Here is a 21,386-nt window from a genome sequence, read left to right on the forward strand (position 1 = left end):
TGAAGGGCAGATGGAGAAGCTATCTCACCAGTGTCATGATCGAATGAAATCTCCACCCGCTAAGCCTCATTTCCGTCAGTGGGAAGCAGTTGGTCCTTTCCTGAGTATGGTGAGAATGATTTGATCATGCGCTTCTGTAAAATCCCAATAAAACTCCTTGAATGGAAAACAGGTTAATCTGGGAAGTCACTAGTTTTCAGACACTGGCTTCATCAGGAGTCATCTCTCAAGTTCTCAGACACCTGACACACAAGATCGTCCATAAATTCTGCCAGAACTTCAAAAGGTTGTAAATTGCTTGTGTAAAATCGCCAAATTGGATAACTGAATGTCTTCCCCCAAATTAATTTATTGAAAACCTGCTGTTTCTGTTTAGTGAAATTTTGTATTTAAAATGTTAATACTTACTAGTCGGTTTTGAAAGCTGCGAAATAGTTTATACCAACTCGAAAACATTCTTAATGTGGCATAAAATAACGTCAACAATGAATGGGTTTTTTGTTATTTTTACAACCTAATTTGTAAATGTCGAACGAAAATGGCTTGACGCCATTTCCCCATTACAGAAACAATGAATGTGACGTTAAATGGGGGAAAAAAAGGAAGAGAGAGAGAAAAAAAGTTAAGCCTCTCCTCTCACTCTATGCACCCCTTCCTAATACCCCTTCCCTAGCCCTTTTTGGTGCAACAACGTACCCCACGGGGACGGTGATCTTACTGCACTTGAGAGAAAGAGAGAGTCCTCAAAGAAACAGCAAAGGCCAGAGACAAGGCCTGGGCGTGGATGGGGGATGCAGACCCTCCCTGGTAACAAGAGAAGGGCAAACTCCAACCGCAGGGAGGTGATGCCACTTGTGGGCTCTCAGATTGGAGAGGAGCGAGCTGAGTGACGGGGCCTCGCGCGCTGCTGGGTGGCGGGGGAGATCGTGCCTGCGGAGGTGGAGGGGAGGGTCCTGTTGAACTCCCCGCCAGCCCGGGGGCGGAGAGGGGGCTGTCGGAGGGCGAGCTCGGCGGTGACGCTAGGCCGTCACGTGACCGGGAGCTGCAGAGCGACGCAGCCTTCGGAGCAGTCGTCACTCCTGCCTGGATACCAGCTCCCCGCTGCCCTGCGCACGGCGGGCTGGCTTCGGGCCCGGGGAAGCGGAGCAGGTAAGGGCCTCGCGCGCGCCGCGGCCAGGGCGGCAGCGGACCGCCGACCCAGAGGGGCGGGTTCGGGGGTGGGGGACAAAGCGGGCTCAAGTTCCCGTACCCTGCGCTTGGATTCTCCAGAGCCCTCCTCCTCCTGCCTACGTCTGTGCTGGGGAACCGTGGGCTTTGACAGGGCGGATGGTGGGGGGAGTGTCTCAAGAGGGAAATGCAGAGATTAAGATGCTCCATCCTTTCTGACTGTAATCACCGACCACACACGTCCGCTCCGCTTCCTGCTCCTTTCAGTAGAAGGGACAGGCCACAGTGGCGTTTGCAGAGAAAATGGTGGGCCTTGGCGACTGGACGGCGGGGTTGGTGCGGGTGGCGGTCTCACAATATGGGCAGGGATGTTTGATAACCGGGTTCCTAAATCCAGGAAAGCGAGTATTGAGATTTGTGTCCTGGCTGCTGATTCAAGCACTCAGCGCCTTTACTCTCTCCAGTCTGACGACAGTCGTTCGGTGTGGCACTGTTGGTGGTGAGGCGAGGGAAGAAGTCGAGGAGAAAACTGCACAGGATCAGCGGAGGTTAGTGTGGGAAAGAGCACTCGCTGCGAACCGTTGAAGTTCTACATGAATATTCTTAATGACAGGCACCGCTATCCGGTGGGGTATAAGGGGTGCTATCGGGGGCTTTCCCTAATCTGCCTTTACTTACCAAGCTTGGGCTTTTTAACTGAAATTGCATGTTGAAGACCAGTAAATACGGCAGCTTTTACGGATGCTTTTTATAGGTGCTTTTATTTGCACTTTAGACAATATTGGGAAAATACAAATTGTCGTATCAAAGAATTACCTTTTTTTTTTTTTTTGGAAATAGCCTTTGCGAGGGAGGCATGATTCTGCAGAAGTCAAAGCCTCACCCACCCCCCTTGTCTCCTTTGCTGGAGACTCCTAGAGATGGGTTTAAGGAGAAATAGATGGCAGTAGGCTGTGATCCTAGAGTATGGGATCTGGGGGCTTCCATCTGTTTTCGCATTTTTCAGTTTTCCAGATTCCCCCCACCTGTCTGCACACCCTGGTGAAGGAAATAATGGACTTTTGTGAGAAGCCCTAGAATCCTACAGGTGGTTTTAGAATAATTTGCCTGTCTCTTCTTTTTCCTGCACACTCTCCCCCCTCCCCAGCCTCCTGTTTCAGTACTGGAGAAGCCTTAGGTTTTGCTTACCAGAGAACAAGTCTTTAAATCCGATGAGGCAGGTCCCGGGACCCATTTCTTTCTTAGGTGCTGGGATGTCACAAGCACTCAACATTCACTTTCCCCTGTTTCTGTTTGTTCCTAGATCTTCCCGTAGGCCCACAGTAGGGCTGTTTACCCCCTGAAAGCACAAGAAAGTGGGAGACGGGCCCGGAACCCTGGAGGTTGGTGCGAAGGTGGGCAGCGCCTGGGGATAACAAGAGAGGGTGAGTGCATAAGGTGGCTGAGACTTGAGAGGGTCTCAGTGGAGGGTACTTCTGCCTCCCCTACACTATGCCAGATTTCTACAGTGTTGCCACCCCCGTCTACTGATTTCAGTGCAGGAAACAGGAATATTGGGGGAAAGGGTGGGCTGGAGTGTGACTGAGAGAAGACTTGAAAGGAGGGACCACAAGATACTAGCAAATGCGACATGGGCTCTCCCAAGGCAGGGACTGGGTGCTTGTCTGATCTGTGAAGGACTCAGTCTCTATTTCCTGTTTGTTTACTTGTCCATAGGTCTGCCTGCAGGTCTGAAAGGTTTGAGATCACTGGACACAAAGAAACAAGGAGGAAATTATTCCCAAATGATATAGACTGGTAAGAGGATTGGGACCACTGGGGTAGATGTCTAGGGTGGGTTGCTGGAGATCAGTGTCCATCCAATCAGGTCAATATCCAGTCTAGAGGATCCTCAGCCTCTCCCCTTTGCAGCCACCTTTCCCTCCATCCCTGTCACTTAACCCACCCCTTCACCTTTATTTTGGTACAGGGAATGGGGTGAACTGAAGGAGACAGTGAGGTAGTTTGCTAATAATATATATGTCACATCAAGAACAAAATCTCCACTCCTGTCTGTCCTTCCACTTGCCTGTCTGTCTCCAGGTTCACAGATCTCATGAGTTCCTAATCTACTTTAGGGTATAATCTCCAATCAAGAGAAGGAAAGAGGAGGGAACTACCTTGACCATTGCAGGTTGGTATGAGGGTGGGGACCTGTGGGATTGATGACTAGAGTAGGTCCAGTAAAAAAATCAAGGTCCGAGTGCTTTCCATTCATAGTCAGCCCTACCACCATCCTTTCCACTGTTCATTTTGTATAAGGACATGTGTACGGAAGTACCTTGGGGGAAATTGTTGGGCACTAGGGAAGAAGGGGAGGAGATGAAATAAAAGGGGTGGAGAGAGAATTTGCTGATCATCGTCTTCCCCCATCAAGTACATCATTTCTACACTTTCCTGTCCTTCTGTGTATCTGTCTGTATGATGCACAGAATTAGAAATTTTAGTCCATTTCCTTCCTCCACTTCTAGGTCCACCTCCAGTGGCAGCTGTAGTGGCCTCTGAGTGGCTGAAGACCAGCGCCCTCACAGGCCTACACCCAGACCTACTACTACCCTCTTTTCCCAGCCTGATTGAGCCCCTCTGTACCTTGTTCGTGCCATCAGCAGGGGTGATTACATGGGTCGTGTTCAGGAAGTGGGCTGGGTGACTGCAGGACTGATGATTTGGGCTGGTACCTGCTACTACATTTACAGATTAACCAAGGGAAGAGCCCAGGGTGTGAGGAGACTTGCCAGAAATGGGCCCAGAGTCAAGATGGAGAATATGGTTGGGATACAGAACCAGACCGTGGCCATGTGTGAAGCCATGGCTGGGACAAAGATTGAGACTAGACCCAAGCCCAATACTGGAGCAGAAACTGGAGCTGGAGGTAGGGCTGGGGCTGAAGTCGAGACTAAGGACACTGCTAAAGCCAGAACCCAAGCCAACTCTCAAGCCAAGGCAATGGCTGAGGCAGAGACAGAGACCCAATCTGAGGCCACAACAATGGCTGAAACAGTGGTCATGACAGAGGCAGTGACTCTGACTGAAGCTGAAGCCTATGATGTGGCTATGAAAGAGGCAGTAACTCAAACTGACTCTGAGGCTGGGAGACTAGTCAAGAAAGAGGCAGTGACCCAGACAAAAGCTAAAGCTTGGGCACTTGTTGCTAGGGCAGAGACCAAGAAAGAAGCAATGACCCAGACCAAAGCAGAAACTCGTATATTGGCTGAAAAAGAGAAAGAGGTGAACAGAGTAATGGTGACACAGAATGAGGCCTTGGCAGTAACCGGGGAAGTGGCCATGATGGGTGCCATAAACAAGATTGGAATTGTGGCTGAGACCAAGGCAAGAGCCTGGGAAGAGACTGTGAGTGTGGCCAAGACTCAGTCTGAGGCCAGGTCTGGTACCACAGTTGATGCTAAGGGAAATCCTAATACCATGGCCAAAGCAGAAACTGGAACAGATATGAAGTCCTGTGCACTCTCTCAGGTTGTGGCTGAGAACCAGGTTGATAATGTGCTTGGTACTGGGGTTGAAGCCAAGGGGAATTACAATACCATGCATCAGGCAGGGTCTGCCACCGACATGAGGGCTTCTGTTCAGCCTCAGATTGTAACCAAGGCCCAGACTGAAGCCATGCGTGGGGCAATGGCTGATGTTGGGAGTAATGCCAATGTCATGTATAAAGCAGGGGTGGGGGCAGATATGAATATTTCTATACAATCTCAGACTGTGATCCAGAGACAGGCTGAGACAATGTCTGGTGCTAGGGTTGATGATAGGGGAAATATCAATGTCATATATAGGGCAATGACTGGAGCTGACATGTGGGCTTCTGCTCAGCTTCAAGCTGTAGCCAGTGCTCAGGCTGAGGCTATGCTTGATGCCAGGGTTATGGGTAGAGTAAATCCCAATTCCATATCTAAGGTGGGGTTTGGGATAGACATTGAGTCCTATACACAGCATCAGCCTACAGCCACGGTCCAGGCTGATGCTTTGCTTGATGACAAGATTAAGGCTCAGGGCAATGCCAACACCAAGTCTAAAGAAGAGGCTGGGACAGACACAAAGGCACAGTCTCAGATTTCTACCAAGAGCTATGCTGAGGCTCTACCTAGTACTAGAGGTAAATCTAGGGGCAAAGCCAAAGGCAAGTGCAAAGCAGGGGTTGGGACAGATGTGAAAACCTGTGTGCAGCCTCAAGGTGGGGCCAAGACCCAAGTTGATGTTCTCCCTGATTCCAGGGTTGATGGCAGGGGTGATCCTGATGCCATGTCTATGGTAGAGGCCAAGGCAGAACCCAGGGCTGGTGGTCAGCCTCAGGATATGGCCGGTTCCCAGGGTGAAGCCATGCCTGGTGCCAAGAATAAGGTTCAGGACTACCTCAATACTATATCTAAGTCAGGGGCTGGGCTACATACAAAGAGCTCTGCCCAGCCTCAGGCTATGACCAATACCCAGGGTGAGGCCTTAGCTGGTGTCAAGAATAAGGTTCGGGGCAATCCCAATGCTGTGTCTAAGGCAGGGACTGGGCCAGACACAAAATTTGACTCTGCCCAGCTTCAAGCAGATACAATCGGCTCTCCTCAGCCCCAGGGTGTGGCCAGTTTCCAGGGTGAAGTTTCACCTGGAACCAAGAATAAGGTCCGGGGCAATCCCAATGCTGTGTCTAAAGTATGGACTGGGACAGATACAAAGAGTTCTGCCCAGCCCCAGGCAATGGCCAATTTCCAGGGTGAGGCCTTGCCTAGTGTCAAGAATAAAGTTCGGGGCAATCCCAATGCTGTGTCTAAGGCAGGGACTGGGCCAGACACAAAATTTGACTCTGCCCAGCCTCAAGTGGATACTATAGTCTCTGCTCAGACCCAGGCTGTGGTCAATTTCCAGGGTGAAGCCTCATCTGGAACTAAGAATAAGGTCCGGGGCAATCTCAGTGCTGTGTCTAAAGTATGGACTGGGTCAGATACAAAGGGCTCTGCCCAGCCACGAACAGATACAACAGGCTCTGCTCAGCCTCAGGCTGTGGCCTGTTCCTGGGGTGAATCCTTGCCTGCTACGAAGAATAAGGTCCGGGGCAATCCCAGTGCTATGTCTAAAGTAGGGTCTGGGCCAGATACAACATGTTCTGCCCAGCCTCAAACAGATACAACAAACTCTGCCCAGCCCCAAGCAGTGGCCAATTCTCAGGGTGAGGTCTTGCTTGGTGCCAAGAGTAAGGTCAGGGGTAATCCCAACGATGTGTCCAAGGCAGAGTCTGGAACAGATATAATGGGCTCTGCTCGGTCCCAAGCTGAAGCCTTATCTGGTGCCAGAAATAAGGTTCGGGGCAATCTCAGTGCTGTGTCTAAGGTAGGGCTTGGGTCAGATACAAAGAGCTCTGCCCATCCCCAGTCTGCAGCCACTTCCCAGGGTGAGGCCTTGTGTGGTATTAAGAACAAGGTCCGGGGAAATCCCAGTGCTGTGTCTAAGGCAGGGTCTAGGCCTGATACAAAGGGCTCTGCCCATCCCCAAGCTGTAGCCAATTCCCAAGGTGAGGCCTTGAGTGGTACTAAGAATAAGGTCCGGGGCAATTCCAATGCTGTGTCTAAGGCAGGAACTGGGTCAGATACAATAGACCCTGCCCAGCCTCCAACAGATAAAACAAGCTCTGCTCAGCCCCAGGCTGTGGCCTGTTCCCAGGGTGAGGTCTTGCTTGGTGCCAGGAGTAAGGTCAGGGGCAATCCCAATGCTGTGTCTAAGGCAGGGATTGGAGCAGATTCAATAGGCTCTGCCCCATCCCAAGCTGTGGCCAGTTCCCATGGTGAGGCCTTACTTGGTGCCAGGAGTAAGGTCAGGGGCAATCGTGTGGCTGAGTCTAAGGCAGAGGCTGGAGCAGCTCTGATGGGCTCTGGCCAGCGTCAGTCTGTGACCCATTCCCAAAGTAAGTCTGGGGCAAAGGACAAGACTATACATAAGTCTGAGGCAGAAGCCACAGGAGATGTCTCTGTAAAGCCCAAGGCTAAGGCCACACCCACTTCTGAGAGTGAGGATGGGGCAGACACTCAGGCCTGCAGGAAGTCTCAACCTAAGGTCCACGACTACTACTGGAGTGGTATTGGTGTTGAGGACTGGATTGCTTCTGAGCGATGGATCAAATTTAGGTTTCAGGCTAGGGATGGATACTGGGAGAATAGCATGTCCTGGGCTGATGATGAGAATGAAACCAGTGTTGAGTCCTGGAGTGGGGCTCGGAGTGAGAATGAGGTTGGTATTCAGTCTTGGGCTGGAGTTGGGGACCAGGCCAGTGGGGGCCTCTGGGCTGGGAGTCATGCCAGTCAACAGTCCTGGGCTGGAGGCCAGGCCAGTGGAGGTTACTGGGTAGAGACTGGGGACAAGGCTGTTGGAGGGTCCTGGACTGTGGCTGAGAACCAGGCAAGTGGGGGTTCTTGGGCTGGCACTGGGAACCAGGCCGTTGGGGTTCCCTGGGCTGGAGCTCAGGCCAGTGAGAGTTCTTGGGCTGGGGGCCAGACCAGTGGGGTATCCTGGGCTGGGGGAGAGGCCATTGGAGTGTCCTGGACTGTGGTTGAGAACCAGGCCAATGGAGTGTCCTGGGCTGGGGCTCAGGAACAGGCCAGTGGAAGGTCCCAGGATGGGACTGGGATTCAGGCTAATGCAGGGCCCTGGGCTCAGGCTACAACTGGGAATGTGGTTAATATTGGGTACTGGGCTGTGGCTGTGGACCAGGCTACTGGTGGGTCCTGGATTCTGACTAGTGATCTGTCTGGTGGTGCATCCTGGGTTGGGACTAGTGATCTGTCTGGTGCTATATCTAAGCCTAGACTTCAGGATCAGGCCCATGAAAGTGTGTCCTGGGCTGGGGCTGGGCTCGGTCCTGAAGGTCAGTCCAGTGGAAGGATCTGGGCTGGCACCACAGACCAAGCCAGTGGAGGGTCCAGGCTGGGGCCTGTGGATCAGTCCAGCAGTGGGTCCTGGGTTATGGCTGGAGAACAGGCCAGTGAAGGGTCTAGGCCAGGGTTTGCAGACCAGTCCAGTGTTGGGTCCTGGGCTGGCACTGGGAACCAGGCCAGTGAAGGATTCTTGGTTGGAGCCGTGGATCAGGCCAGTGGAGGTTCATGGACTGGGACTGTTGATCAGTCTGGTGGTGGGGCTAAGCCTAGATTTGAGGATCAAGTCAGTGAAGAAGGATCTTTGGCTAGTGCCGGTGGCCAGGCTGGTGGAGGGTCCAGGTCACAGCCAGAAGACCAGTCCAGTGGAGGGTCCTGGGCTGACTCTGGGGACCAAGCCAGTAGAGGTTTCTTGGTTGGGGCTGTGGACCAGGCCAATGAAGTGTCCTGGGCCGAACCTGGACATCAGGCTGGTGGTGAGGCAAAGCTTAGATCTGAGGATCAGGCCAAATCTGGAAATGTGTCTTGGGCTGATAGTGGAGGCCAGGTTAGTGGAGGTTCTACATTGGTGCCCAGGGACCAGTCTGTTGGAGATTCCTGGGCTGGCATTGGGGACCAGGCCAGTGGAGGACCAAGGCCAGTGCCTGAGGCTCAGTCTACTGGATGGTACTATGCTTACAGTGGGAATCATGCTAGTGTAGGAGGGTCCTGGGCTGGGGCTGGTGGTCAGGTCATTGGAGGACTTGGGCTAGGACTCATGAACCCATCCAGTGGTGGGTCCTGGGCTGTTACTGGGAATCAGGTCAGTGGAGCATCTTGGGCTGGGGCTGTGGGTCAGGCTGTTAGCTGTTCCAAACCTGGATTTGAAGATCAGGCCAGTGCAGGAGCATTTTGGTCTGGTGCTGAGGACCAGGCCACTGGAGGGTCTAGTCCAACGTCTGCAGATCAGTCAGATCAGTCCAGTGGCGGGTCTTGGGCTGGTTCTGGGAGTCAGACCAGTGGGCAGTCCTGGGTTGTGGCTGGTGATCAAGCTAGTAGCTGTTCCAAACCTGGATTTGAAGATCAGGCCAGTGCAGGAGCATTCTGGTCTGGCACAGAGGACCAGGCCACTGGAGGGTATAGTCCAGCATCTGCAGATCAGTCAGATCAGCCCAGTGGTGGGTCCTGGGCTGGTGGTGGGAGTCAGGCCAATGGGCAGTCCTGGGTTGTGGCTGGTGATCAGGCTGGTAGCTGTTCCAAACCCGGATTTGAAGATCAGGCCAGTGGAGGGGCGTTCTGGTCTGGTGTTGAGGACCAGGCCACTGGAGGGTCTAGTCCAGGGTCTGCAGATCAGCCCAGTGGTGGGTCCTGGGCTGGTGGTGGGAGTCAGGCCAGTGGGCAGTCCTGGGTTGTGGCTGGTGATCAGGCTGGTAGCTGTTCCAAACCCGGATTTGAAGATCAGGCCAGTGCAGGAGCATTTTGGTCTGGTGCTGTGGACCAGGCCACTGGAGGGTCTAGTCCAGGGTCTGCAGATCAGCCCAGTGGTGGGTCCTGGGCTGGTGGTGGGAGTCAGGCCAGTGGGCAGTCCTGGGTTGTGGCTGGTGATCAGGCTGGTAGCTGTTCCAAACCCGGATTTGAAGATCAGGCCAGTGCAGGAGCATTTTGGTCTGGTGCTGAGGACCAGGCCACTGGAGGGTCTAGTCCAGGGTCTGCAGATCAGCCCAGTGGTGGGTCCTGGGCTGGTGGTGGGAGTCAGGCCAGTGGGCAGTCCTGGGTTGTGGCTGGTGATCAGGCTGGTAGCTGTTCCAAACCCGGATTTGAAGATCAGGCCAGTGCAGGAGCATTTTGGTCTGGTGCTGTGGACCAGGCCACTGGAGGGTCTAGTCCAGGGTCTGCAGATCAGCCCAGTGGTGGGTCCTGGGCTGGTGGTGGGAGTCAGGCCAGTGGGCAGTCCTGGGTTGTGGCTGGTGATCAGGCTGGTAGCTGTTCCAAACCTGGATTTGAAGATCAGGCCAGTGGAGGAGGCTCCTGGACTGGCAGTGGGGATCAGGCTGGTAGAAAATCATGGGCTGGGTCTAGGCCTGGGAAGGAAGCCAGTAGAGGGTCTAGCTTGGGGCCTGACGAGCAAGCAAGTGGAGGGTCCTGGGCTAGGGCTAGAGACCAGACCAGTGGAAGGTCTCAGGTAAGTGCTAGGATGGAGGCCAATGAAGGATCCTGGCTTGGGGCTGGGAGTGAGGCTAGTACAGGATCCTGGTTCTGGAGAGGGGAAGAGTCTGGTATTGTGTCTAGTCCTGGAGGTAAAAATGAAGCCAGTATTGAATCCAACTCAGGGGTTGGGGAAGAGGCTGTCATTAGTTCCAGATTCAGGGCTGAGAACAAGGCCAATATTGGGTGCTGGATCAGATCTAATGAAGCCACCTGTATGGATTCCTGTTTGGGGGCTGAGTCTGGGACTGAGGTCAGGCAGGAGTCTTGGCTCTGGGATGGAGATGCAGCCACTACAGGGTCTAGGCTTGGGGCTGGGGAAGAGGCTGACATGGGGTCCTGGACTTTGGCTGAGGATGTAGATGAGGATGAGGTAAGTAGAGCATCTAGCCCTGATATTGAGGAGATCAGTTTAAGGTCATTGTTTTGGGCTGAGAGTGAGAACAGTAATGAATTCAGATCCAATCGTGAGAAAAATGTCAATTTTCAGCAGGGGGCTGAAAATAAGACCAGCACCAAGGATAAGCTTGAGGCTGCTGGTGGAGTTGATGTAAAGTCTTGTTTCTGGGATAGTAATGAAAACAAAAGTGAGGAAAAATATGTACCTAAGACTAAAGCCAAAAAGTCAGCAGAATCAAGAGTCACATATCCATCCATGGTTCCTGGGGCAGGAATGGGGTCATGGGCAGGAGCAATGATCTGGACAGAAATGAAATTTCCATACCAAAATGAGTCTTGCTTCCCACCTGAAGATGAGCTCAGAAAGCAGATCAGATCTGGGGAGAAAATTCAGCCCTGGGCCTGCCGCTGTAAACGTGAAACTAACATGGATCCACAAGAGCTTGAAAAACTTATTTGCATGATTGAGATGACTGAAGATCCTTCTATTCATGAAATAGCCAATAATGCTCTATATAACAGTCCTGATTACCCATTTTCCCATGAAGTCATTCGTAATGCAGGTAGAATCTCAATTATTGAAGGCTTGCTCAATAACCCCTACCCCAGTGTTAGGCAGAAGGCTTTAAATGCACTGAATAATATCTCGGTGGCTGCTGAAAATCATCGGAAGGTTAAAACATACTTAAACCAAGTATGTGAAGACACTATCACCTATCCCCTGAATTCAAATGTGCAGCTGGCTGGATTGAGATTGATAAAGCACCTGACTATTATTAGTGAATATCAGCATATGGTTACAAATTACATTTCAGAATTTCTTCGTTTGTTAACAGTGGGAAGTGGAGAAACTAAAGACCATATTTTGGGAATGCTTTTAAATTTCTCTAAAAATCCATCTATGACAAAAGACTTGCTCATTGCCAATGCACCAGCATCACTGATTAATATTTTTAGCAAGAAAGAGACAAAGGAGAATATTCTTAATGCTCTTTCACTATTTGAAAATATAAATTACCATTTTAAAAGAAGAGCAAAAGTATTTACCCAGGACAAGTTCAGTAAAAATTCCCTTTATTTCGTATTCCAGCGGCCTAAAGCATGTGCCAAGAAACTTCGAGTCTTAGCAGCAGAATACAATGACCCTGAGGTGAAAGAAAGAGTTGAGCTATTATTAAGTAAACTCTAATTAGTTGTAGTTTTCCAAACAAATTTGAGTAATATTGTGGTTTTGCAGCCTGGAAGTAATGCACATTGTAAATTGCATTGTAACTTCTAAACTGATGTTGCTTCTGATGGTCTATAGCTGGACCATTTTATGAACACCTAATGAATTCAAACTTGTACTGAAAATACATGTGTTGATTTTTTACCTTGTCTGGATTGAGATATTTTTGGTATGCTTCATGAGCAGAAACTGAACTGATTTTTCATAAGTAAGGTTATCTTTGGTCCTTTGTGTGGACTTATTGTTTATACATTTGAGACTTTATTTTTATGTCATCAATAAAGTTGTGTGTTTTAAGCAGAAAAAAAGACACGTCTTTGTCCTTGAATTTATGCCTGTTTGGAAAGGCAAGATGTATGGAAACAAAAAGATATGAACAAAACTCAAGAACCTCTGATAATGGTCAGCTGTTTCTATTATGCTTAGAGGCAGCAGAAACTTCTGCAAGCAACAGTGGTCAGGGAAAGTTTTATAGAGGAGGGGACACTTAAGTAAGCTGGGCATGAAGGATAGGATAAAAACAGGCTGGCTGGGCACTGGAGGAGGGAGGAAGGACGGGAAGAAGGGCATGGAGGTGGGGATCTTGCTCCAGAGAGGAGGCTGGCCTGCCTGGAGTGCAAAGTGTGGGAGGGGAATGATGGGAAATACAGTCCAGCACTTGGGGTGAGTCCCATTCATGGGAAACCCTGATTTCTAAGCTGAGATGTTTGCATGTTACTCCAGCCACCTCAGGGAGACACCAAAGCCTCTTGTGACTAGAGGAATGACAGGATGAAAGGAAGGCAATGTAGCTGAGTTGTGTGCAGAATGGGTCAGAGTTGGGGTGGAGACAGGAGTGGCCACTGGAGGTTGGAACACTGGTCAGGACGTTAGCACCATAGTTCAGGTATAGATGCTAAAGGCGTGAGATTTCACTGCTGGCCATGGGAGTGGTGAGAGGAGGAAGGAAGTGAGAGATGCTTTGAATGAAGAAGTGCTGAAATCTGTCCTTGGGACATAGAGAGGGGGACAGGTATTTTAGGGTCCTGAGGGTATTTGCTAGGAAAACATCCTCTTTCTTGTCCAAGTCTGGTGTCTATGGGAGTGAATACATCAGTTATTATTTTGAAATAAGAAGGAAATATAATAGAAGAAAGAATATTTTTTAGTGCTTCCGTGAGATTTCTTTTATAAGGTTGGTTGTGGCAGAGCCTTTATGTGACCATGGAAAAGGCTGTTGGCATCCATACTGGTGAGGATCCATCTCTCTTCCACCCCAGAGTGTGATGAGAATGTGGGCGGGCGGGGGAGGAACACCCTCAAACTGTGCTGGTGGGAGGGCACTTGGTACAAGGGCCATTTGGATACATGTTTCAGAAGCTTTCAAGATGTGTGTGGTCTTTGACCCAGTAATTCCACTTCTAGAAATTTATCTTTAGGAGATAATCAAATAATCAACTTGTACAAAGCTGTGCATCTTTTCATTTTTAAAAAAAATTTATTTAAATATAGTTGATTTACAAAGTTGTGTTAATTTTGCTGTAAGCAAAGTGATTCAATTATATATGTGTGTATATATATATTTATAAAGATTTTTATTTTTTCCATTATAGCTGGTTTACAGTGTTCTGTCAATTTTCTACTGTACAGCAAAGTGACCCAGTTACACTTACATGTGTACATTCTTTTTTCTCACATATCATGCTCCGTCATAAGTGACTAGATACAGTTCCCAGTGCTATACAGCAGGATCTCATTGCTTATCCATTCCAAAGGCAATAGTTTTCATCTATTAAGCCAAATTCCCAATCCATCCCACTCCCTCCCCCTTGGCAACCGCAAGTCCATTCTCCATGTCCATGATTTTATTTTCTGTGGAAAGTTTCATTTGTGCCGTATATTAGATTGCAGATATAAGTGATATCATATGGTATTTGTCCTTCTCTTTCTGACTTACTTCACTTAGTACGAGAGTCTCTAGTTCCATCCATGTTGCTGCAAATGGCATTGTTTGGTTCTTTTTTATGGCTGAGTAGTATTCCATTGTGTGTGTGTGTGTGTGTGTGTGTGTGTGTGTGTGTGTGTGTGTGTGTGTATCCCACCTCATCTTGATCCATTCATCTATCGATGGACATTTAGGTTGTTTCCATGTCTTGGCTATTGTGAACAGTGCTGCAATGAACATATGGGTGCATGTGTCTTTTTCAGGGAAAGTTTTGTCCAGATATATGCCCAAGAATGGGATTTCTTGGTCATATGGTAGTTCTATGTGTAGTTTTCTAAGGTACCTCCATACCGTTTTCCGTAGTGGTTGTATCAGTTTACAGTCCCACCAACAGTATGGGAGGGTTCCCTTTTTTTCCACACCCTCTCCAGCATTTGTTATTTGTGGACTTATTAATGATGGCCATTCTGATTGGTGTGAGGTGGTACCTCATGGTAGTTTTGATTTGCATTTCTCTAATAATCAGGGATGTTGAGCATTTTTTCACATGCTTGTTGGTAATCTGTATATCTTCTTTGGAGAAATGTCTATTCAGGTCTTTTGACCATTTTTCCGTTGGGTTGTTGGCTTTTTTGCTGTTGAGTTGTATAAGTTGTTTGTATATTTTAGAGATAAAGCCCTTGTCAGTTGCACCATTTGAAACTATTTTCTCCCATTCTGTAAGTTGTTTTTTTTTTGTTTTGTTTTCTTTATGGTTTCCTTTGCTGTGCAAAACTTGTCAGTTTGATTAGGTCCCATTGATTTATTTTTGCTTTTATTTCTGTTGCTTTGGGAGACTGACCTGAGAAAACATTTGTAAGGTTGATATCAGAGAATGTTTGGCCTGTGTTCTCTTCCAAGAGTTTGATGGTGTCCTGTCGTATATTTAAGTCTTCCAGCCATTTTGAGTTTATTTTTGTGCATGGTGTGAGGGTGTGTTCCAGTTTCATTGATTTACATGCAGCTGTCCAGTTTTCCCAGCACCACGTGCTGAAAAGACTGTCTTTTTCCCATTTTATACTCTTGCTTCCTTTGCTGAAGACAAATTGACCATAGGTGTCTGGGTTTATTTCTGGGTTCTCTATTCTGTTCCATTGATCTGTATGTCTGTTTTCATTCCAGTACCACACGGTCTTGATGACTGTGGCTTTGTAATGTTTCCTGAAGTCTGGGAGAGTTATGCCTCCTGCTTGGTTTTTGTTCCTCAGGATTGTTTTGGCAATTCTGGGTCTTTTGAGGTTCCATATAAATGTTTGGATTGTTTGTTCTAGTTCTATGAAAAATGTCATGGGTAATTTGATAGGGATTGCATTGAATCTGTAGATTGCTTTGGGTAGTATGTCCATTTTTACAATATTAATTTTTCCAACCCAGGAGCATGGAATATCTTTATATTTCTTTGAATCCTCTTTAATTTCCTTGAATACTGTTTTATAGTTCTCAGTATATAGGTCTTTCCACCTCCTTGGTCAGGTTTATTCCCAGGTATTTGATTTTTTGGGGTGCAATTTTAAAAGGTATTTTTTTGTATTCCTTTTCTAATATTTCATTGTTAGTACACAGAAATGCGACTGATTTCTGAATGTTAATCTTATATCCCTCTGCTTTGCTGAATTTGTTGATCAGTTCAAGTTGTTTTTGGGTTGAGTCTTTAGGGTTTTCTATACATTGTATCATGTCATCTGCATACAGTGTTATCTCTTCCAATTTGGATACCTTTAATTTCTTTTGTTTGCTTGATTGCTGTAACTAGGACTTCCAATACTATGTTGAATAACAATGGTGACAGTGAGCATCCTTGTCTTGTTCCAGATTTTAGTGGGAAGGCTTTCATCTTTTCTCCATTGAGTATTATATTTGCTGTGGGTTTGTCATAAATGGCTTTTATTATGTTAAGGTATGTTCCCTCTATGCCCACTTTGGTAAGAGTTTTTGGCATGAATGGATGTTGAATTTTGTCAAATGCTTTTTCTGCATCTATTGAGATGATCATGTGGTTTTTGACTTTTCTTTTGTTAATGTGGTGTATGACGTTGATTGATTTGCATATGTTGAACCATCCTTGTGCACCTGGGATGAATCCCACTTGGTCATGGTGTATGATCTTCTCTATATGTTGTTGTATTTTGCTGGCTAAAATTTTGTTGGGAATTTTTGTGTCTATATTCATCAAAGATGTTGGTCTATAGTTTTCTTTTTTGGTGGTATCTTTGTCTGGTTTTGGTATTAGGGTGATGGTGGCATCAGAGAATGGGAATCTTCCTTCTTCAACCTTTTGGAAAAGTTTAAGGAGGATGGGTATAATTTACTCTTTGTATGTTTGGTACAATTTGCCTCTGAAGCCATCTGGTCCTGGACTTTTATTTGTAGGGAGTGTTTTTATGACATATTCAATTTCATTTCTAGTGATCAGTCTGTTCAGTTGATCAATTTCTTCTTGATTCAGTTTTGTAAGGTCCATTTTTTCTAGGTTGTCAAATTTGTTAGCATACAAATTGTTCATAGTATTCTCTTATGGTTTTTTGTATTTCTTCAGTATCCATTGTGATTTCTCCTTTTTCATTTCTTATTTTGTTTATTTGGGTTTTTTCTCTCCTTTTCTTGGTGAGTCTGGCCAGGAGTTTGTCAATTTTATTTACCTTTTCAAAAAACCATCTCTTGGTTTTATTGATTTTTTTCTATTGTTTTTTGAATCTCTATTTTATTGATTTCCTCTCTGATCTTTATGATTTCCTTCCTTCTGCTGACTTTAGGTTTTGTTCTTTTCTAATTCATTTAAGTAGTGGGTTAAGTTGTGTATTTGAGATTTTTTTTCTTCTTTTTTTAGGAAGACCTGTATTGCTATGAATTTCCCTCTGAGCACTGCTTCTGTGGCATCCCATAGATTTTGAGTGGTTGTGTCTTCATTATCATTCGTCTTGAGGTATTTTTTAATTTCCTTCTTGATTTCCTCATTGACCCATTGGTTTTTTAGTAGCATGTTGTTTAGTCTCCATGTAGTTAGTTTTTTCCCATTTCTTTTCCTGTATTCTTTTTTCTAAAATGTTCTTTTCCATTATGGTTTATCATAGGGTATTGAATATAATTCCTTGTGTTATACAGTAGGACCTTGTGTTTATCTATTCTATATGTAATAGTTTACGTCTGCTAACTCTAACCTCTCAGTCCATCCCTCTTCTAGCCCCCTCTGCCTTGGCAACCAAAAGTCTGTTCTCTATGTCAGTGAATCTGTTTCTCTTTCAAAGATACATTCATTTGCTTTGCACCATTTTGAAGAGTGAAAAACTGAATAACGTGAATGTCTCAAAATAGCCACTTGGCTAAGAAATTAAGGTATGTCTACACACTGAGACATTATGTAGCTGTTGACAATTTTGATGGACAATTACACTTATTTACATGGGAAAAATTCAGCATATAATCTTAGATGGAGAAAATGGGCTGCAAAAGCACATACTATGCTTTTCATGAAGAAAGTGCTTATTTAAATCATCTCTGTGTTATAAACCTTGCTGTGTATGCTCTGAGAATGTGAATAGTTCCTTATGGGTGTTAGATTAATGGACGATTTTGTTTAAATATTTTTTACTTATCTGTATTTTCTGATATTTATACAATAAACCAGGACTTTTTTTGGAGTTCCCGTTGTGGCTCATTGGTTAATGAATCCGACTAGAAACCATGAGGTTGCGGGTTCGATCCCTGGCCTTGCTCAGTGGGTAAAGGATCCTTCGTTGCCATGACCTGTGGTGTAGGTCGCAGATGCGGCTTGGATCCCACGTTGCTGTGGCTCTGGTGTAGGCTGGTGGCTACAGCTCCGATTAGACCCCTAGCCTGGGAACTTCCATATGCTGCGGGAGCGGCTCTAGAAAAGACAAAAATAAATAAATAAATAAATAAATAAATAAATAAATAAACCAGGACTTTTTGCATAATTTACCAAAAGCAAACATGAATTTAGCCCTTTCATAGCATTTATATTCAAGCAATAGTATAAATGGAGGTTCACATATTTACGTCTGAATATTTGGAAGGTCTAAGTTAAAAAGCTAAAATGAATATTATTTAAGCCTTAAATATAAATGTTCTAAAACATTTTTTTTTGGTCTTTTTGCCTTTTCTAGGGCTGCTCCCATGACATATGGAGGTTCCTAGGCTAGGGGTCTAATCGGAGCTATAGCTGCCGGCCTACACCAGAGCCACAGCAATGTGGGATCCAAGCCACGTCTGTGACCTACACCACAGTTCACGGCAATGCTGGATCCTCAACCCACTGAGCAAGGCCAGGGATTGAACCCGCAACCTCATGGTTCCTAGTTGGATTTGTTAACCCCTGAGCCATGACAGGAACTCCTAAATGTTCGAAATTTTAAATCTCATTAACTGATTTGGAAGTAAAGCTTTTCTCAATTCTAGCATTTGGTGGTTACCAAATTTTCAGTGGAAAATAGGATGTCACACTTGAGGTGAATTCTGCAATCTGTTGCCCTAACCCTCCTTCAGGAATAAAGAGTTTATTATTTCAGTTGCTAGGAGTGCTGCCAGCAGACATCCCTCAGCTGTCAGCCCTCTTCAGGAATTGCCTCAGATAGAGAACCACCTCCCCCAAGGTCATAGCCCCTTCCTGGGGTACTTCACATTCAATGACCGATCTACACGGCCTTCTTGCCCCAAATGGGACAGCTTAACATCTCCCTCTGTCCAATCCTGCTTCCTTCTTTTCCTTTCTACAGGTTTTGATCCTAAGAGCATTCCCTGATAAAAGCCCTTCATGCTGAACACTGTCTCTGAGTCTGCTCTCCAGGAAGCCAACCTACAACAGTTGGTACAAGAAGAGGTTCAGAAAAGCATATACAGGGATGAAATTTTGGAGATGGATAACCTGATGCTTAGTGGCAGTGAGGACCCCATCATTCGTGGTAGGTGGAGTAGATAGATACCTGGAACAGGTGGCAGAGAAGTTGTTAGAGCTTTCACTGGTGGTGAACTGGAATGGTACTGGTGGAAGGGAATGCATTTACTGATGCCATGAGGTGGAACTTGGAGAAATAGGTGAGGAATATTAACTATAAGAAAGGCCAGAAAACTGGGTGGCTGTTTCTCAGCTTGACTGACCTCTAGGAAAAAATAATGAAAAGCTGAATTAAATTAATCAGTAATTTAAGCTATGTGTGAAAGCCAGGGGGTTTCATTCACAGCATATAAAGAGGCCCTCATATTTTCCAGGTGGAGAAATTGAGGACCAGGTCCAGGACTTACTGAAATAAGCTTCAAAGAAAGTTAAAAATCCCAATCAAGGCAAGTCTGTTCTGCCAAGATCAGGGCCCTTGTTCCAAAGGAAGGTGACCTTGACACATGAAATGGGGACCTCTGGATTTATGTCCCTAAAAGTCTTATCTATTAAGAGTTCCCTGAGTCCCTTGAGCATTCAAAAATGCCCCACTCCTTCCTACTAAGGGTTAGTGCCTCACCTCACTTGGACACACAGAGCTCTTTCCCCTGAGAGATAACATGTTTCTTGATCAATCTATCCCCACTTACCATCCTAGCCACTGGGACCATATCTATGATTAAGCCACATCATAACTTCATTGGCATTGTGCTGAACCTAATAAGAAAGGAAAAGGAATACCCCAAAAATGAGCTGCAGGGCCTTTTCAGCATGTTCTAACAGGTGCTGAGGGGGTAAGCATGGGACAGAATTCTGAGTGCCTTCCTCAGGGGCACTAGAATATGACACTGAATAAGGGAGAATTAATTGATTTGAGAGTCTTCTCCCAAGATACAGGATTTAACACCCTGGAAAAGACCCCAGGAGATCATGTGAACTCACTACTAGAATGGCTCCTCAAAGAATGGAAAAAAAGACAATGGCGCACATTAAGTGAGGTATGTGCACCAGAGTTGCCACAGCAGATGGTGGGAGAAGGGATTAAAAGCTCAGGAAAGTGGGAATGATAGAATAACTATATTATAAGGCCAGAAAACCTTCCAGAGGACTATGTTCTTCAGGAGGACCTAAAGGGCACTCCATTTGTTAAAGCTATAAGAATGCACTGGTTAAAGGAGGTACTAGCATCACTAATAAATTCAGTGGTAGCCTGCCTCTGCAGACCAGTGCTCAGAGTAGAAGGGAACATTACAGGACAAGGATTGCTGACAGAAATGATCATGCCACTGAAGTAATAGAGTCAGTATAACTGTATTCAACTGTCAGAAGTCAGGTGAATGCAAATATCATAATGCACCACACGGTAAGAGTAAGACAGGGAGATCTGATCTGCAGAGAGCTTTGGAGAGAGTTAGAACACAGTGCTCCTGGTGGATAGATGGTTAAGAGGTAATAGAATTGGGTGGTCAATATAACACTTGGCCCCAGGGAAAATAGGCATCTGACAATTCATATGATAATAAATAAAAAATCAGAGCTGCCCAGGAGTCTGAGGGAAGATGCCTCAATAAAAAGTCACACTCTCTTGCTCAGCTCTGGCCTTAAGTCAGTTTTTGAGGCAAGGCACACTGTTTGAAGTAGTGGGGCACCCGGGAAGCAGGACCTTACAATATGTTCATAGTAACAATTCCTCCAGTCCTTCCATTTACTAAGGTAACTGTGTACTGGGGAGAGGGGAATATGCAAACATTTTGAGGATTGATGGACCCTGGTTGTGAGTTGATATTGATACTCAGAGATTTAAATTGTAGTCATCCCTGCCTTGTTAGAATAGGAGCAGATGGGAGCTTGGAATTAAATGGGCTCCTAGTCTATGTTGGCTTTACACTGGGTAGACTCCACTGGGTCCATAGATCCATCCAATGGTTATTTTCCTGGTTTCTGAATGTATAATTGGAATAGACATAATGATAGTTGGTACAAGGCTCACATTGGTTCCTTGGCATATGAAGTCAGAGCTATTTTAGATGAGGTCAAGTGGAAAAGTTATAATTGTCTTCCCCTTCCTTAGCAAAGATAGTAAATGAAAACATATAGATAGCATCTGGAGAGGATGGTAGAAGTTAGTGCCACATTTAAAGACCTAAAGAATTCTGTGATGTCAGGAGTTCCTATTGTGGCTCAGCAGAAACTAATATCCATAAGGATGCGGGTTTGATCCCTGGCCTCACTCAGTGCGTTAAGGCTCTAGTGTTGCTGTGAGCTGTGATGTAGTTCGCAGACATGGCTTGGATCCTGCGTCGTTGTGGTTGTGGCTGTGGCGGGCGGCTGTAGCTCCAATTTGACCCTTAGCTTGGGAACTTCCATATGCCATACCTGCGGCCCTAAAAAGCAAAAAAAAAAAAAAAAAAAAAAAGGATGCTGTGATGTGGTCCCCATCATATCTCCATTTAATACATCAGGTTGGACCCCTGTGAAACATGGATAGAGACTGGTAGATGACAGGAAACCATTGCAAACTCAACCAAGTAGTGGCACAAGTACAGTTACCATGTCAGATATATCTTTGCTAGAGCAGAATGACATGGCCTTAGGTACATAGTAATCAGTTATTGATTTGGAAAATGTTTTTTCCCTATCCTTATC

General features: G+C 46.4%; 1 protein-coding gene across 25 annotated transcripts in view; it reads left to right on the top strand.

The window, feature by feature from the left end:
- Positions 942-21,386, top strand: part of ARMCX4 (armadillo repeat containing, X-linked 4) — a 38,134-nt gene continuing 17,689 nt past the window's right edge. Inside the window, exons 1-8 of one of the 25 annotated variants that reach the window (XR_002340601.1) lie at positions 967-1,149; positions 1,632-1,715; positions 2,471-2,591; positions 2,884-2,964; positions 3,285-3,340; positions 16,677-16,772; positions 18,583-18,768; positions 19,076-21,194. Coding sequence is in view for 9 of the 25 variants with exons in the window: in XM_021079820.1 (XP_020935479.1) it covers positions 3,826-11,847 (8,022 nt within the window). In the remaining 16 variants the exon portion in view is untranslated. Of the gene's footprint in view, positions 1,150-1,564; positions 1,716-2,470; positions 2,592-2,883; positions 2,965-3,249; positions 3,341-3,677; positions 12,187-16,676; positions 16,773-18,582; positions 21,195-21,386 lie in introns of those variants that run through there. The other 24 variants (XR_002340602.1, XR_002340597.1, XR_002340600.1 and 21 more) reach the window with 24 other exon arrangements.

Source organism: Sus scrofa, chromosome X (assembly GCF_000003025.6).
Source record: "Sus scrofa isolate TJ Tabasco breed Duroc chromosome X, Sscrofa11.1, whole genome shotgun sequence".
In the NCBI taxonomy this organism is placed as follows: Eukaryota; Metazoa; Chordata; class Mammalia; order Artiodactyla; family Suidae; genus Sus; species Sus scrofa.